This window comes from Stylophora pistillata, chromosome 8 (genome assembly GCF_964205215.1).
Source record: "Stylophora pistillata chromosome 8, jaStyPist1.2, whole genome shotgun sequence".
Classification (NCBI taxonomy): domain Eukaryota; kingdom Metazoa; phylum Cnidaria; class Anthozoa; order Scleractinia; family Pocilloporidae; genus Stylophora; species Stylophora pistillata.
Window position 1 is genome coordinate 195,516 of NC_142526.1, and position 18,567 is coordinate 214,082.

At 37.9% G+C, this 18,567-nt stretch overlaps 2 protein-coding genes and 1 pseudogene across 3 annotated transcripts; 2 read left to right on the forward strand and 1 right to left on the reverse strand.

Annotated features, from left to right (window-relative positions):
* Nucleotides 1-1,106: 1,106 nt before the first annotated feature.
* Nucleotides 1,107-3,449, forward strand: LOC111332018 (forkhead box protein D3-A-like). Its single transcript, XM_088731909.1, has one exon. The coding sequence runs from the start codon at nucleotides 1,941-1,943 to the stop codon at nucleotides 2,631-2,633; it is 693 nt and encodes a 230-aa protein (XP_088588035.1). The 5' UTR covers nucleotides 1,107-1,940; the 3' UTR covers nucleotides 2,634-3,449.
* Nucleotides 3,450-4,220: 771 nt separating this feature from the next.
* On the reverse strand, nucleotides 4,221-5,322 carry LOC111332017 (forkhead box protein C2-like; annotated as a pseudogene).
* Nucleotides 5,323-6,994: 1,672 nt separating this feature from the next.
* LOC111332024 (uncharacterized) lies at nucleotides 6,995-18,231 on the forward strand. Of its 2 annotated transcripts, none has more exons than XM_022937279.2 (13): nucleotides 6,995-7,354; nucleotides 11,056-11,130; nucleotides 11,276-11,325; nucleotides 11,423-11,476; nucleotides 12,186-12,336; nucleotides 13,057-13,139; nucleotides 13,487-13,570; nucleotides 13,963-14,053; nucleotides 14,383-14,461; nucleotides 14,663-14,760; nucleotides 14,991-15,229; nucleotides 15,649-16,273; nucleotides 16,960-18,231. In XM_022937279.2, the coding sequence occupies exons 1-13, from the start codon at nucleotides 7,180-7,182 to the stop codon at nucleotides 17,211-17,213; spliced, it is 2,058 nt and encodes a 685-aa protein (XP_022793014.1). In that variant the 5' UTR covers nucleotides 6,995-7,179; the 3' UTR covers nucleotides 17,214-18,231. The 2 variants fall into 2 exon arrangements, with proteins under 2 accessions (XP_022793014.1, XP_022793015.1); XM_022937280.2 differs by having other exon boundaries at nucleotides 13,963-14,038.
* Nucleotides 18,232-18,567: the final 336 nt, after the last annotated feature.

Consider the following 18,567-nt stretch of genomic DNA (forward strand, 5'->3'; position numbering starts at 1 on the left):
AAAATAAAAATTTTGTAAAAACAGCTAAAACTGCAGCTTTGTAGTTGAGATTGCTGCAAGTCGCTGATTAGCAACACTGAAACCTGTTTTAAGCGAACAGGGATAGAATCATCGCTTGTGTCGAGTTTAACGTTTAAGGGTTCCTTTAAAAAGAAATTAAAGGAGGAAAAATTTGGTTCAGTTGGGCAGACGTACATGCGCTTTATAATGTTTCTAACAAGATTGACACTTCATATGGAGAATATATGTACATTGAGGAAGTAAATCATAGTGACAATGAAGAAAGCTTGTCCTAACTAAGATGGCGCTAAGTAGACCGGATTTAAGAATCAAAGGCGTAATTAAGGCAATCAGTGAACCCAACAAGGTAGTGTTATGTTACGTAGTAACATTGAAGCTTTTTGAAGAATCTTGACTCCAACATTTCAAATGCGATTTTTACGACACTGGAAAACCCACTTGTGTGACAACTTTCTCTACAGTGTAATCAGACAAGTAATATCAATAACCTGTCGGATAGCCGAGGTCCCAAGTTGTGTCTTTCTCTATGTACTGGACCCTCAAAGTTACTCTGCAGAAGTTTTTAAGTGTTCCTTCAACCCGCAGATCAGTATGAAGTCTGCACATACTTTTGAAGTAGGGGAGACATTAGTTTTTATTCTCATATCGAAGATGGCTGCAAATGTGAACATCAAATACATTAATCATGTCAGTGTCAAACAGGTGTTACCACGGGCATTTGACTGTTGACAAGAAAATTTCTGAGCAGCCGCTTGATATAAAGCAAATAAAAACGTGCTTGAAAGCCACGTAGTTGATCATCTTTTTAAATGAAAACAAGGGGTGACATTTAATATTTCTTTACTCAGTTGTGCGCAGTGAATTTGCTCTTAGTCAAGTAGACTCCGAGAAGTGTTTGTCTAAAGAAGCAACGTAACTGACAAAAAAATCTAAGATTTTGATTCGATGTTCTTTGGCGAAAGCAGATTTAGCCATATATAGGATATGAAGATCAAAAGAACAATGAGTTTTGGTTGTTCAAGTGATTTTTCTTTAGCATCTATGGTAGGCCAGAGATACAAGCAATTTTCATAGTATTTGTTGATCATTAATAAATTCCCTGTCTGCAATCATTTTAAAATCTGACCAAACAAATCGTGTTTTGGTTTGTTAGGAAGACAAATGGTCCCGCCCCTGAAGTAGACCCTTCCATTAGCGAACAATAACACTCAAATTAGAACATTAGACAAACAATACTGTAAATAAATACCCTGATATAAAGAAAAATGATCGAAAGATTTGTTTACATTTATATTAGTTATTTCAATTTTAGCACGCTTGTTTTTGTTCATTCCCACTATATTACTAGCAGCGTCCTGTAATGTTATTTTTCATCAGCTAAACTTTGCTTTTACCTGTCTTCTATAGATCGAAATACTCTCTCGGGGACTATTAACGTAAAAATGAATGGAACGCTCCTTCAAAGAAAAGCTACATTGTATTTGTTTTTCAAACAAGTCTGAAAGGAAAGCCAAACACAAGGCGTGGGGCGTTAATTGTAAATAATAAGCTTAGAGCAATGAAAAAAAATTCAAGGGAGTCAAAAATTTCAAGGATGAAGTAGGTGCATGTTCTCAAGAAAGATATGCTGAAGGATCTCCTAAGAAATGCACAAAAATAGAATTTCATGATTATATTGATTATGATATTTCAGTTCTGAGTTGATTTGATTTGACATTGAGCAATGACGATTAGAAGCAGTTCTATTGTACAAAACAATAACATTGTTGATTAATTACGACAAGCGTTTCCTAAGCCAATATAAAAACTTATTCATCTGCGCAAAGTTGAATTTCATTTGGGCAACAGCCGAACTGAAAGTGAATTGACTGACATTCTCATAACTGACAGTTAAACCAGTGGCCAAAACGTTTGACCCAATGGAAACTAGTTTCTGGCGGCCTCTAAATATGACGTCTCCAAGGTTTTACCATCCAGCTGCAACCACTTTTCCAGCTTTTCCATACTCGTTTTGTTATTTGGGATACACCAACACGGAGATTTCGTTTCGTCTTCCAGGTTCTGTTACTCCATGTTTCCATCAAAGCTTTCATGGTATTCCGACCCAAAGCAAGAATGAACAAAAACCAGCTGAGTCGTACATCAGTCTTATTGGAAAAGCAATTCTTAGCTCTCCACAGCAGAAACTTGTTCTTGGTGATATCTACAACTACATTCTTACATATCACCCTTACTTCAAGAATAGAAGACCTGGATGGCGTAACTCCATACGCCACAACTTATCGCTCAATGATTGTTTTGTTAAACTAGGTCGCTCTCCAAACGGCAAAGGACACTTCTGGGCAATCAATCCTCTTAACTATGAGGACTTCAGTCGGGGAGACTTAGGGTATAGACGGAAAGGATCTTCCAAAAGAAATCGAAGGAGTATTTCACAGGAAAAAAAATTACAGATATCAACGTTAGAAAAAGGCCAAGGTTGGAAATCTTGTGAAGATGTTGTTCCTCAGCGTACCATAGAGAAAGCTCGTCAGTGCGACAACAGTTTTATGGACAATGAAAGGGGATTGCGCCAAAGAAGTTTTCACATCAAAAACATTTTATCCGACTGAATGAAAACTTGAAGTGTTAAAAAACATAAAACTGATTTATGGATTTAATATATTATGCGTAAATGTGCACACTGTTCGAAGGTGTTTATGGTGGTTCTGGGCACTATGTTCTGATTGGTGATGGAGTTAAACACTTTAGCTTGGCTATGAAGACAATTTGGTAAAACAATTTATAGAACGATTGGGTATAAAGATTTTCCAGGTTTGCTTCCACACAATCAATTAGAAGTAGTTGATTCAGAGTAAGAAAAATGTACAAAATGTCAGTTTATCTGTTGATTGTCGAATATAATAGTCTGGATTAGAGTAATTTCGAAGAAAACTTTTGTTGAATACAGTAACTAATGTTTCGGCAACCTAAGCGGAAGTTATTATAGGAGTCAATTGAGGTGGTTGTTTCCCAGTCGAATGGTTTCATTTAAGTGCTATGAGACTTACTACAGTCGACTGACGACAACTGGTCCAGTTTGACTCCAATGATGACCTTCAATCAGGCTAAGCGTCAGACGATGCAGGTTTATTGAAGGCTTTTCTCACCCAGGCGATCAGAATACTAGGATAATTGTTACCCCAGCCTAGGTTTAAAGCATTTACTGTATATATATATATGTTTTTTTTTTTGTAGATATGAACATGGATTTAGCAACTGAAATTCATAGAAACCAAAATACAACAACAGTCTAAGGTTAGAGCGAGAGGAAGCGAGAAAACAGTCATAACTGAGCAATATTGCTAAGAACATAGCAATTAGAATTAGCGGAAATTTCTGTGTAAACGACTTTTGAGTAACAATAAAAAATCTTAATTTACAATCCACCTAATTAGTCATCTTTATAAACATCCTCCTTCAGCGCCAAACTGTCAATGTTGTTTTTCAAACAAACCAAGCTTAGAGCAACAAAGCTATTTTATATGGCATTTACTTCTTGCTGAATGTCAATAAATGAAATGCTTACAAATGCAACCTTAATACGCAATTTCCTCATCTTTCTTTTCCTTTCTTCCGTCTCGCGGCGAAAATTTGAATTTCCTCGTTTTTCAGTTCCTCCTGCCTGTACCTTATGGAGTAACCTCGTTCGATGCCGGGCGCATTCGTTACCAGTTCAGTAAACTATTTCTGGCTGTAAACACATAATCAAAGACCAGTTATATTGGTGAAACTTGATATTTGGCAGGATCTACATGGAAGCAATTATTAATCTCATTGAAAAAAGAATCGTGCAATCATATTCACGTCTCAGGCTTCTATCAGGCAGGGATCTCAGGCAGCTCATTAAAACGTTTTTTAATCACTCTTATTTGTTTTTCGCCAAACATAAAAAATTGAGCGTATCGTTTAATATTCTGGAGGTAAAAAAGAGTCACTTCTTTTCATTTGTTCTCAAATAAACGCATTCCCAAGATTTCACGACAACCAACATAATTATGCTGTCAAGTTCACTTAAGCCACAAATTTCATCGTTTCTTGATTAAAGGAATGTTGATTAAGATTTATGAGTCATTTACGATGCCAAGTTTGCCTATCTGTTTGCATTATTGTTAAGTGAAATATGTATTTGCATTTAAATACATAGGATGGTAGTAAAAGTCGTTAGCACCGAATTTTTATTGCTTTTTCTCAATGTGTTTAATCACCGGCTGACTTAGAATACAACGACGCACCAATATAGAAAAAAAACACGGATTTTTTCTCACGCTTCCAGCCCAATCTTCTCAGTTTTTTTGACAGCCCTTAGAACTGCGAAACAAACATCATCATTCCGCACTTTCTACTGTTATCAAACAGCTTTTTATAACTGTTACAGTTACCGCATGGAAAAATGATTACCAAGCAGTATCTGTGGCTTGTTGCTCAAGTTTTAGTTTATTCATATTTCATATGTACCATGCAGGTGGTTTGCGATAAACATTCAGTTCTCTTTTCTGTTTTCTTCTTTGATAACGCAATGTTTTCAGTTTTTAAATTGAATAAATATTCCTAAAAAAGGTCAGTCCAATTAGCTGGCGACAACAGCAAATGTTGGCATATTCTCATCGCTTCCTTTCTCTTCCCATTACTTGGATAGAAGTGTGTCGATGTGAAAACCTCTATTTTGTGTAGAACTTTTAGCCTTCCTTAGAGAAGCTGGACATTTTCTCAAAATTTCTATTGTCCTTATCTCAGTCTCGTTTCTCTCTCGGTTTCTTCTTGTGGCTCTTTTACGTTTGTACTCTCCCCGACTGAAGTCCTCATAGTTTAGAGGATTGATTGCCCAGAAGTGTCCATTGCCGTTTAGAGACCGACCCAGTTTAACAAAGCAATCATTGAACGATAAGTTGTGGCGTATGGAGTTACGCCATCCAGTTCCTCTATTCCTGAAGTAAGGGTAATTTGTTAGAATGTGGTTGTAGATATCACCAAGAACAAGTTTCTGCTGAGGGGAGCTTAAAATTGCTTTTCCAATCAGACCAATATATGACTGAGTTGGTTTTTCTTCATCTGCGGGTTGGTAGGGGATGCCTTGAAATCTTTGGTGGTTATATGGACTCTCATAACTTGACCATGTACTGGAGCCATTTCCGTAAAGAGAGGTGGACATGTCTGGGTTGAAGTATCCGTAATGATAAAACGAGTGAGTGAACGCTGGAAGAGTGGAGACACTTGGAAGATAAAGATTCTGAGATGTCATATTTACTGTCGAGAATGTACTGTAACTGTGGGTTGGTGAAAGGCCGCATAGACTGACGTTGTGCGACTTCTTAAGCACCACACTTAGAAACAAATGTTAATAGCACGAGTGAACAAATTGTGATATTGGCTTGAAACACGCCTGTTTTACGTAATTCATTAATTACACAGTTATATCTGGAGAACGATAAATGCCTAGGTAAACAAAGTGCTCAACACGGTATGTTGCAGTGAATTTAAAATGAGTCAGTTTCATATGAGACTCAAATTTCGCTGGACTAAATTTTCCCCCAAGGATTCCAAGAAAAGTGGTAATATAAATAAAATCCACGTACACCGATCAATGTGTCCCTTAAAAATGATTCTTTAATGTTGCGTTTCTGCCATAAGGTGATTATTTGTAATTAGCACCTACGCCTCCTTCTTCATTCTATTTCAATACTTGGGAGGAGTTAATATAATGAATATAACATCTTAACGAGAAAGAACAAAAGAATTGAATCTCACACAGGTTCTTCATTGTTCAGTCTGCTCATTTCTCTGGAGACATTGCAAACACTGGCAAACAATAATCTTTAAAACTAATTACATACTGAAAATACAAATCAAAATAAGTTTTCTTTGGCTAACGTTACAAGTTTTCAAAAATCGGCATTCTCTCTTCTCTCCATCTTGACAGCTTTTTTTCCAGTTGAGTTAAAGCTTATAACTCATGATGTAGGTTGAGGATATAAAAAGAAGACAGAGTGCTCCATAGTCAACCTGTCTCAATATCGATTCTCTCAAATGAGATTGACATCCCCTTTGTTTGTCTACTCATCAAAACCTGAGTTTGTGGTTTTGTTAAATAATGAAGGGATCATGAAAGGAAGCTATCCTATAAACTACATACTCGAAGCTAGAGATTGGTAAAACTTATTGTAAAATTGTAAAATTAGGCGCCACAGTTTTCTTCTTTAATTACGGCTAAAAGGAAAAGAAATCCATCGTGAAAACATAGGCAGTGAACGTATTCGCTATTACCCCATAGTTCCAATTAATATAACAAATTTTGGGAAATGTCTTTGAAAAAGAAAACACATGCAGTCAATATAGTTTTCCAGTGAAGGGATTGAATCCGGGGGTAACATGTGAAAGTGTAGTGTGATCGTCCGGGTGAGTGTAGTCCTGAGAAGGACTGTTGTCGGTGGTGGTGACTGACGTTTCGACAACCTGTTCCGCACATAAGTCTGTCCTCCAATACTAAGAACCAATCAAATAATCATCTTTTAAGGTTTGAGTAAAAATGGAAGGATTTCAATAACGTTTGAATCAAGATAGGTTTATAGGGAACCTTCGAACGAACAGAACTTGCGTCACGAAGGAGAACAGACAGCCTTAGGGAAAAAATTGTTGGGGGGGGGGGGTTCATAAAACCGGGTTTTATGAACGAATTCGAAAAATTCTCGCGTGACGTATACCACAGCATTTCAAGCGTCACGAATTAAAAAGAAATTATAATCTTCAAGTTTTTCGGAAATGTTAGAAACTATTCAAGAGTCACGTGTATTTCAGGAGGCAAATCACGTCTCGCGATAGTTCGCTTTGGTATTAATCACGTGTCACGTTTAAACCCTTTGCCATGGTCGCGCGCCGCGGTTGTCGCGGGTCATTCCTGAAAATCCGCTGTTCTGCACGGCGGGCTCGGACTCCTGAAAGAGAGGCTGGTGGCCATATTTGGGTTCTCCACGTCGCATACGTTCTAACTCGATGTAAACCCAGTGAGTGGCATTCAAGTTGGAAATGTTTTGAACATTTTCTGCACGGATCAATGGAGGCGAGAGACTATTTGAAGTCCCATCTAATTCAGACTGCTTGCTAACCGTCGATCGTTACGAGATGTGTAACAGGAGAAACAAACCAATTTTTCAAGGAGCTGTATTTTTAGCTCTTCTAGGTGGCCTTGGGTACACAAGCTACTTGTACAACACTGTTTCCGTAGACTTAGAGATCTCGAAATCAGAAGCGAATAGGTATCTCCAGAAACAGGAGTCGTTCTCATCCCAGCTTCAAGGTATTTGATAGCAAAATAGAGATCTGTATTTTTGTAATGTTGTTTTTTAGGTGTTAGTGATATTGTTATCATCCTCGTGAAGGACATACTCAGTACGACACAATGCAAAGGCCGATCTTACACCTATTGGTTTAAAGTAGATATCTTTGTTAATTTTTTGATTAATGCAGAATTTGGGATGTTTCTGTGTACGGCTGGTAGAAATGGAGAGCAAGCTCACCTGTGTGTTTCATTGAATTAGATTTCCATACTTTTTGTTAAGTTTTTCTTTTTTCAGTTTATGCTAATTTATTATGATGGACCTGTTGCTGTTATAGTAGAACACCAGCATTTAACGTATTGTGAGTTAGTGACATCTAAGTGAATGCTTATTGTCATATTTGTATTAGAAATAATTTTAATTCACCTTCACCTATCTTCTTCATGCCATGTGGCCCGTAAAGCCTCAACACAATCCCGCCAACCAGCTCTGTCAGCTGCTGCGATTTGTACCTCACTCCAGTTCTTCCATCCAGTTTTTTTCCTTTTTCTCTCTGCTGTCTTCCTCCATGTTGTCTTTGGTCTGCCCTGTTTTCGCCGCCCTTCTGGGGTCCAGGTTAATGCAGTTCTGCAGTCATTATTTGGTTCTTTCCTCATGATGTGGCCGATAAATTTCCATCGTCTCCTTCGCACATCCTCACTTAGGTTTTCCATCCCAGCCATCTTCAGGACTTGTTTGTTTGTAATTCTTTGCTGCCAGTGTATCTTAATTATCTGTCTGAGACATCTGCTTTGGAAGACATCGATTTTGTTCTCATCACTTTTGTTCATTTTCCATGCCTCACAGCCATACATTAGGACTGGCTTTGCTAGTGTCTTATACAGCCTGATTTTGGTTCGTGGACTAATGCTGTTACTACTCTATATCTTTGTCAATCTTACGAATACCCCTCTCGCTTTGGCTACTCTGTTGTGGATTTCTTCAGTGCCTCCACCCTCTTTGGAAACTGTAGCTCCCAAATACACAAATCTATCAATATCTTCTATTCCTCGTCCATACACCTCCACCACATTGTTGCTCCTTGAATTTATTTGCATTAATTTACATTTGCCTACACTGACTTTCAGTCCCACCCTTTCTGCTTCATGTGCCAACTTATCGGTCTTAGTCTGATAATTTTAATTAAAAGTCAATATTCCTCTATCTTTAGTAACACATCTAGCTTGAATATGATTCAGTTCATCTTTGCCATGTGGAAAGCTACTCTGTGGATCAAAAAGTGCATTTAATGATTGAAATAATAAAGCATTAAATGTGTGAACCATTTGTTGAGCATCTTGTGGTCACAGAGTTAACCCTTTGGCTCTTAAAGTGCTCCTGAGATCAAAATTTTTGTACATCATTTTTTTTCCATTTTCGTGTTCAATGTGTCTCCTTCACATACTCTGCCAAATTTCAGTTTTGACCGAGCACCAGAAATATCTTTTTTCGGGCCGTTAAATTCATGATTTCGTGTTCGTCATTATTTGATCATGTTCTGGAAGTTGATCACAGGACTCAAGGGAAGTGACGTCAAAGGCTCAACGCGAAAATCTCACATGGCAAAATGTCAAGCAAACATGATAGAGTGCTTTACTTCATTCTTACAAAAACTAAACAGAAATGACTGGGCATCGATGCAAAATTCAAAGCTGAAGTAATCGTGCAGACCATGCTGCAGGTATTTCTCTGCATCGAAGCCTTGCAAATAGATCAGAGCGGGAAAAACGGATGCACTTTGTGCGACCTTGCCGAGTAAACTTCAAGCCTACAGAAATATTTGTGATCTACTCCAAACACTTCTTGGAGGACTTTTTCGAGAGATCTGTGTACTTTGAAGGATCTAGCTGAGGAATTCTGTCGGGTTCAGCGCCTACCGTTCAAGAAGAGAAGGAACAAGGAAAATCGTCCTCAGTGCAATCTCTACGGATTTTTTCACCTTTACATATGAGCTCATCAATATCCACCTTTAACAACTCTCTGGCAGAATACTTTACGTAAAGGAAAGTACTTGGTGAACATTGTAAATGAGAATGATAAAATAGCCGAATTGAGGATTGAGATTTCTGACCTCAAAGAGCTCACTTTCATACAAAAGAGATGAAAAGTATAATTGTGTGCTCTGATTCTAAAAAAAAGCTGGCCTTAATATCAGCAAAAGCAGAACAAACAGCTTAAGACACAGAGTGTAAAAACACTTTAAAATGAAGGGTTGCAGCCAAAAAACTGAGAAAATGAAAATTTCTTTGAACACCTGTCAAACTATCAACCATCTAACAGCTAAGTCAGCTATCAAAGGGTCTCAAATTCATCCCAGTGCCCATGACAAACGAATTTAAAATCAGGCCAACTTTTGCGAGATTTATTCGCCAGATGAATGCACCTCCGTTACACCTTTCACAGACAAAACAAAGAACCACTTCTGTTTCATATCAAACTGAATGCCACCGGTTCAGTCTTCTATCGCCCTTCAGAGCTACTTGGAAAATTGTCATAATGCTACTTGCAGACTGTATCTAAGCCAAAAAATACTTTGTAACGCAATGAGGTCACAGCTCTAAAAGAGTTGAAACAAACTCTGCTTTAAACCTCACCGAATCAACACAACAATAGTCATCATGAATAAGATAGAAAAAACAAAAGAAGCTAAAGTGCAACTTAACAACAGAGTTCACTTCAAACATCTCAAAGCACCAATAGTAAAAAACACATAGGAAAAGGTTAATGAGATCATTGACCAAATGCATCAGGGAAAACACATTGATGGCTTAGAAATGGTTTTGGCATATGGCATAAGTTTGTTGAGCCTTTGACGTCATGATGACGTTTTTGCGGGCTCAGCTGGAACATGTTTTCAGCAATGGCGGACGATTTTTGGATGACTTTGAAGCAGTAAAAATTGGTCATTGAAGGTTTGTTTTGAGTTTTTAATGGCAAAAAGGGTCTTTACTTGACCCAATTCAACATTGTGTAAGTAATTTAGGCCGAAATAAAATGGTCAATTTTTGTCTCAGGGGCACTTTAAGATCAGTGATTAGGGATTCTTCCTTCCAGCTGCTTCCTTCTAGCTGCTTAACAACTCCTCGAAACTCAGTGAAGAGAATTTGTTGTTTTTTTTAGTGTCCTCCATTTTAAAGATAATTATTGATTAAATCAGGGCTTGACACTAATGGTAGCCACCTTAACCACAGACTAGTAGAGACTGAGTTTTGGCGAATGTTTTTTGATTTCCACCAGCCAGTTTGGCTATTAAACTAACTGAAATTGCTGTAACATCTAACTTGTCACTAGTCACTTGGCTAGTAAGTTGAAAAGTTGGTGTCAAGCCCTGTAAATATCAAAATTCCTAGTGTTTCAAGAACATGATATATTCACTGCATGCTGGAGTTTACCAAGTATATTTTTCAAGGCAAAGGTAAACATGTTGTCATGGTAACTTGAGGAGAAAATTTGTATCCATGCGCAGCCATGTGATATCCTCTGTTTAGCTAAGTGAATACTTCTGTCAATTTTTATTACCTATTTTCAGTATAAGTAAAAATGAAGAAAGAGGCAAAATTCTGTTCACAAAATGGTGATGATAATAATCTGAAAAAAATAAGATGATTTCCCACTAGATTGCATAGTAATAGCATAACGCACATTTCGTTGCATATCATTTACAACCTTTTATTTGTTGTAGTTGTTTATGAACATCGAGCTCGGCTGGAAAGATCACTACAAAAAGAAAAGGCTGATCACAAGAATTCCAAGCTAGGTTTGGGTCATAAATTATTAATCATGATGATGAATAGTGTTTCTCAGTATGAGAGATAAAGTGTCTTTCTCTACTTTGTTTGCTTATTTCTATGCATATTCTTTCTTGAAAAGTTTAATAGTACCATTTGATTTTCCATTTGCAGAGTTTTCTAAAAAGCAAAAGGAGTTTATTTTGAACGTAACCAGATCCAAGGTGATTTAAATGAATTGTTACTGAATTTGAAAATTTTAATTTTAGCCAGTATCTTTGTGAAACAAAAGACTTTGTTGATACTATTGTTGGATTGCAGCATGAAAACAGAAACAGGTTCAATTCTTTAGAGACTTCATACAACATGCTGAAGGTTGGTAAAAGATACAGTAACTTTACAGTGTTTGGATTGTGATCAGTCATTCTATTGTAAACATGAAGTACAATGTAGTAATAGAGTGTTATCGGTAATGTGTCAAGATTTAGTCACTGCAGTGTTTAGACTGTACATGCTAGTGATCTTAAGGTGATTAGCTACATGTAATCAAGGTTGACTTTCATATTAGTTTGTCTGGTAAACATTATGCTCCACTGTAATTAGTTGGTTTGCACAGCATAGTTGGCATATTTCAACCATGTGTTCCCTCAGCTATCTGAGGCTGTCATATGGCTCTACCGGTGTTGTGTTTCCTGATATCCTGGGGTCTATGTTTCTGGGAGAAATCCTTCAGGAACACATCAGTCAATTGTGCTCATCAGAGCTGTTGTGAATCAACCAATGACAGCAGAATATAATGCTCCAGTAGGAGATACATGATCAGTCAACCAAAGACTCTGCTGCAGTATGAGGTTCAAACATTGCATTCCACATTGGTAGTGAATTTTTTTATAAAATTAATCACGAGACAAAGGAAAACAACACAACATCAGATAATTTTCAAGCATGCATTATTTTTGCTCCTGGAGTCAGATGTTTCTCTGCATTTTAATTGTGATCAATGTATTAAGCTTTCTGCACTGATTTCTTATACTTAATAACTTACTGTAAATTCTTTTATATGAAATTTATGATAAATTTTCAGGCCCAGAATAAGGAGCTTGATACAGAATATAATCGTCTCCAACAACAGTACTTTCGTCTCAGTTCAGAGCACAGCACTCTCAATAACCAACAAAAGAGGAACTTTCAGATTTTCAAAGAACAGAAGGCAAATGAGATAGCATCACTTGATGGTAATGTTGCTTGTTCTCTCACTGGGCCTGTTTTGCTGGTTTTTTTTTTAATGTGCTGGGCTGGAGATCCATCAGGTGCAGCTCTATTTCTAATAACACACCAGTCACCCAGCTTTGATTTTTTATGGTGGCCCCTGTTGGCATATGAATTTGCTTATAATCAATGCTGCAAAAAGATTAACTTTGCACATATCTCAATTATTAAAAACATCTCTTTGTTCATTTATGGTATTGTAGGTATTTATATCATTTGTGACAAAGTCTACAGCAAAGTGGCCTTTGGATTAAAATGAGATATGAGTAAATTGACTGGTTAGCTTAAGCAAAGCTATTGTAAGAAAAAAAAGGATAATTACAAGATGTACATGTAAATGTGGAGGCGCAGTGGCCTCATGGTTAGTGTGCTCGACTCCGGATCGAGTGGTCCGGGTTCGAGCCTCAGCCGGGACATTGTGTTGTGCTCTTAGGTAAGACACTTTACTCTCACAGTGCCTCTCTCCACCCAGGTGTTTAAATGGGTACCGGAAAGTTAATGCTGGGGGTAACTGGGATGGACTGGCATCCCATCCAGGGGGGAGTAGAAATACTCCTAGTCGCTTCTTGCTACAGAAACCGGAGTTAAGCACTGGCCTAATGGGCCACTAGGCTTGTAAACAGACTTTACCTTACATGTAAATGTAGGACCAAAAGGTCACTATGATTATGTTTTGTGACATGTAGAGGAAATCAAAACACTGAAGAAACAGGTTGTGGCATTAAGAACGCATCTTAAGACAAGAGGAGAGGAACTTGACCGTCACAAGGTTTGCTCATTTTTCTTTGTTAGAATGATTTAATAAAATATAATGGACCAAGAGCAAGTTGGGAAATGAATACAGATAATGTCAAGTTTGTAACAGTCCTACAGTCATGTAGGTTTCACAAAATTAACTGATTAAGAAATGATGCATATTCAATAATAATTATTTCTAAATAAATTATATGGCTCATTGCTTGTTGGTCCTTAAGCTATGGAAATTATTTAAAAGGATTATCCCTTTCATTAGTTGGAAACCAGAAAAAAATGTGTATCTGAATCTGATGGGTCAAATAATGAAAATTAGCAGTGTATTACCAGCTGGTTAATCTTTCTATTGTCTATTTCTTGTAGTTGTCCAGCTCTCAAGAATTGAAAAGAAGTAAGCAATACCAGGAAACAATTAGCACTCTGGAAGAAGAACTTGCATCCTACAAGGTTAGTTTCCTTCAAGAAAGCAGCTTAAACAAGTACAGACATTCTTCTTCTCAACAGCAATGAAACTGGTTTACCCAGCTTATGTCTTGATAAACTGGATTACCCAGCTTATGTCTTGATAAATTATGGATCTGAATCCTTCACAACCAAAATTTTAGCTCTAAATGAGCCTTCTCTGAAAATTCTCGTAAAACATCTTGGGACTAAAGCTCATCACCAAACTATAGTTAGAACTATTCTTGCCACTTAACCCAAATGTGAAACAGCTAGTCTAAACACACCTACTGTAATAGCTTGAGTTGTTAGTATTGTTTTTTCATATTGAGTGGACTGCTGGTGATTATAGAATGGATGTTGAGGTATTACGTTTTTTTGGATCTCTGAAATCATAGGAAAGACTTGAAAAAGCTCAGCAAAGAAGTTATAAAACCGTTGGTGAGGACAAACTTAAAAACGATAAAACACCAGGTACGATTAAGCAAGGTAAGACGATTAGTATCTCTACCACATTATTGCATTTTACTCTAAATCTCTACTTTTAAAACATGAGTAATCTTACTTCTTCTTGATAATAAGCTTTCCCCACTTTCCATATTGATAGATGTACCTCCCTTTCCTCTCCAATTATTGCACCACTCCCCCCCCCTTGAGAAAAAGGCTGAGAAAAAGTTTTGCCTGTTATGTCGACAGTAGAAAGTAACATAGTGAAGAAAGCAGTTGTTTAAGAAAAGCTCGAAATTTTAGGAACCTTACTAACAGGGTTTTAAAGGTAAGCTGGTGATGCTGAAGTTTTTTTTCTTGGCATTTTGTAGGTGGCGATTTACGTAACTCTTTTAAGTCAGGAGTATTAACCCAGGGAGACCAAGAAAAAATGGGTGTGGAAAAAGCCAAGTATGTGGCGCAATTTCACTCTTGTATAATGCCATCAATGAGAATCACTGAATCTTAAAGTAGATAAGTGGAAAAATAATTGATGTATTACCCTAACGACTTGATAGCGTAAAGAAGACATTTTTCGTATCTATAGAACTGATGGTGATTTTTATCAGAGAACCATTTTTCACTTGCTAACACTATTTTCTATTGTTGAAGTCAAACAGGTTCCCCTGGAATGGAGAGCAGACAGACTGAGGAACGCACAGTCATGGATCGCCATCGTCGTGAGACTTCCATACCAGCCACACATTTCAGTAATGACAGTAGCAAAAAGATTAATCACTTTTCTGAGAGATAAATTGTAGTTTGTAGGAAATGCACTGTTCTCTGTTGGAATAATTCACTTAAAGTGTATGGACTCATAATGTTTATCTTTTCTTCCTATTTGAGCTTGGCTTGTTGCGTGCTTCCATTTGAGGTTATATCGGTATGCTGAATTGTACAAAGAGTGTAAACGTTAAGCTCGGTTTTCATGTTTTTAAAGATTCTGACGAGGAAGAACGAAGGAGACCCACCGATGAGAATCAAGAACAGGACAATATTCAGTTAAGAAGGGAAGACAGCAGAAGAACTGAAGACTCCCCTAGTGAGAGTGACCAGGTCCGCAATGATGTTCCTTTGAGAGACAGTGACGAAGACACAGGGGACGAAAATAAAAAACGTGGTGTCGATTTTGTCTCTGCTACAGATAAATCAGTGAATAGATGGGATAGTATTATAAAGGTAAGTGCTAACGAATGGAAATACACACATAATTTTCAGGCTTTAACTTAAAATTTTATTTCTTGAAATATTTCAAACGATTCTTATGCCGTTAGAGATACCCTTCTAGTGTTCAAAAGCCAGGGAATTTTGAAGAAGATCCGGGGAATATATTTGGCTTGTGACGTAGTCAAGGAAAATCTCGAAAATTTCAATTTCAGACTTCCAAAAGATTTAGTAAACTTAGCGAAGACTGTTAAGTTATTTTTAAAAATTTACTCTCATGGTTTTATGTTAATTTCTTGGGCATATTTTTTTGCACAATTGTTTCATCTGCAAATATGCTTACAACGCGTTTCTTATAAGTCGTAACCTTGTTGTGCTAATGTCCTTTATTTTTTTACGTTGAATTTGAATACGACTTTTGAATCTCTCGACAGTCCGAGCGAGATAGTCAGAGAGCCAATCAGGAAGGAAGAGAAGGCAACGAAGAAGGCATAGAGGAAGAAGGTGAGGAGGTAAATGTAGGAGAGAGAAACAAGAGATCAGTTGATGATGCAGAAACCTTCCGAGAACAGAACAAGAATGAGCCAAATGATGTTCAGAAACAACCTGGCGAGAGAGAGATGGCAAATGAACGCAAAGGCGTAGCTCAGCTGGGAGACAAAGATGGTGAACAAAACGAACAGGGACACCAAGGTGACGAGGCAAGGAGAGCGCGTGCCCAGTATGGCGAGGAACAGAGCAACAAACGGAATGAAGAAGAGGCCCAGGAACGAGATGGTCAGGACAATGAATTGTCACGAAAAAAAATAAATGAACAAGTGGCTGGAATGCAAGAAGACTTCAATAAAAAGAAAATGCATCAACAAAATCAGGATCGGGAAGATCAACAAGAACTAGTACAACAAGTACAAAAAATTCAACAACAGGTTGGGGAACTCTCTTTTCAACGAAACAAGCATTATGAAGCAAGAGAATCACCAACACACATTGAGTTGACTGCCATCCCAGTCAATTTACCGAGACAAGACACAGTTCAGGGGCATAGAGTTCGGTCTGATGGTTCGTACACAAAGTCGTGTTTTACTTCTTTTTTAGGGGTGCTGTGACACGAAGTGTCCTCTCATTGGTAGAGTTTGATTAGATACAAAATTTGTCTGAGAATTTGAGTCAATGTTGCTTTGGAATGCAAGACCTACATTTTCCAAGTAACCCTCAAGAGTTTCCTACATGATTGCTGTTTTCTGAAGGGTTGCTAGGCTATTACGTTTCCGAAACAGGGTCTGTTTTTATTTTGTAAGAAAAAAATGTTAGTCTTAAGAGGAGCATTGCTATTATCTTTTGTTTTCATTAAATTTAAGTGTGAGTTTGTCGAAATGTCGACGCACATCTGGATAAATTGACACTAAGGGATGAAGAACGTTGTTGCCCCTTCGTCACCCCTCCCTTCCTTGCCAGCTACCGGTCCTTCGCGGAGAAACCCCTAATATTGGGTCAGGTTTTCCGAACAGTTTCCCGGTACCTAGCATACTCTTGGTGAACAGAGGCGCTGTGACGGGTGTGTCTTTTTTCCCAAGAACACATGACGCGGGCAGGACTAGGGCCTGGACTTGTCACACTGTCCACTAACCCACCACGATGAATTCTAAAACAGTTTAAATTGTGTTATTTGTGAGCACTGTAATAATGAACACAGAAGAGGTTTGTTAGAGTTATCATTCAGTCTGAAAGGATTTCTATTTCTTTAGCTGATGATGATGACGAGGATGCCAATACTGAACAAGACACAGAGAAAGATCCTGATGATGCCGACGAAGATCAAGAGAGCGACAACATAGAATCATTCGAACAACAACAACAACAAAAACCACAGGGGCAGGACACACAACGGGTCAAACCAATCCAGGGTCAGCAAGGGTTACACCATAGGGAAAGGACGTTTAACAGAGCGCTAAAACATGCTGATAATAACAATAATAATGAACATAGCCAACAGGCGTGATTATGTGTTAATTTCTTCTACCCGGGACCAGACCCTTCAATGGGGAACGGGGCGATTAACAGTGTCATGAAAGAAGGGAAAGGGGCAGTATTTTTCCCCTTTTGTTCCCTGCTTTTTTGCCGCTGCCTTATTGGTCCTCGTTCCTCGGTTATTCTCCTTGATCCATTCTATAGTTTCTCTCTCAGGTGTATTCTTGTCTTTGAAATTCGAAAAACGAGGCGAACGCGCGATGAGGTGTTTATCAAGTCACGGTAATAATTACCTCTTCCACATGGAAGAACATAGCGCTAGTCGGTCAAATTTGGTGTTGCTATATAACCGTTGACCATGTCGTGCCCTTGTGGTGACATTAATTCAGATGTACACTGGCGTGAAACTTTGGAGAAGAGAGTACCGTGCCTTGTTTTCTTGGTCGATTAGTTAGAAGGTTCATAACATGGTTTTGAACAAATTAATTTATTTAGGGAATGAAGCGTAAGTTAACGAAAAGGGTTGACGGCCAAAACTGCGTCATGTGTGACCCTCTTCTTCAAGGAAAAGTTAAGATAGAGTTGTTTAAGTACCGTTGTAATGGCATACCATATAAAATTGCCACTGCAATGCCTATTTATTGCGGTTTTCAATATGTTTCTGCATTTTTAAAAGTCATGTCCAGAGACCTCACTTTTCATGATGGGCCTACCGCCCATTCTGTCGGTTTACCACCGTTTTAATTCACTGCAAGATTTGTAAGATCATTCAAGTATTACAGGTTCATTCCTAATATTTGTTTAGACTCGTGTGGGCTACTGCACTGGTAAACCAATGGAAGAGCGATCTGTCGAGTATCCATTCCTATGTGGTCTTCATAATTTTGTGCATTTTGTATGTGTAGATGGCTCACAATACGCAGTACACAATGTACATTGATAAAGAGGTAACGTTTTAGATTCATAACAAAATTAATCATTAGTTTGTAGGTTTTAAACCTCAGGAAAATCTGAAACAGCATGAATAATAAATGGGGTTAGAATTTGAATTGAAGGATTACCTGATCGACAGTGTTTCAATATTCCCCGAAAAAGGTTTCAAACACACAACACCTAGTTTTTTTGGTTGCGATGTCTTCTTTCTCTGACATAACCATCAAATTTCAAAGTCGAAATCCGCTCACTACCTATGCAAGATTAAATATATGCCTGTGCATTACTGATAGTTTTAAAATCTCGTGATTTGAAATCTAAAATCTCCCATACCTTGATATACTCATCTAATTGCATATTTTTACTATTTCGGAATGAGCCATCAGAAAAGTGATGGGGGAGGGGTGGGGCGAGGGCAAACACTCAAACAAAACACAATTCCATGTGAGCTG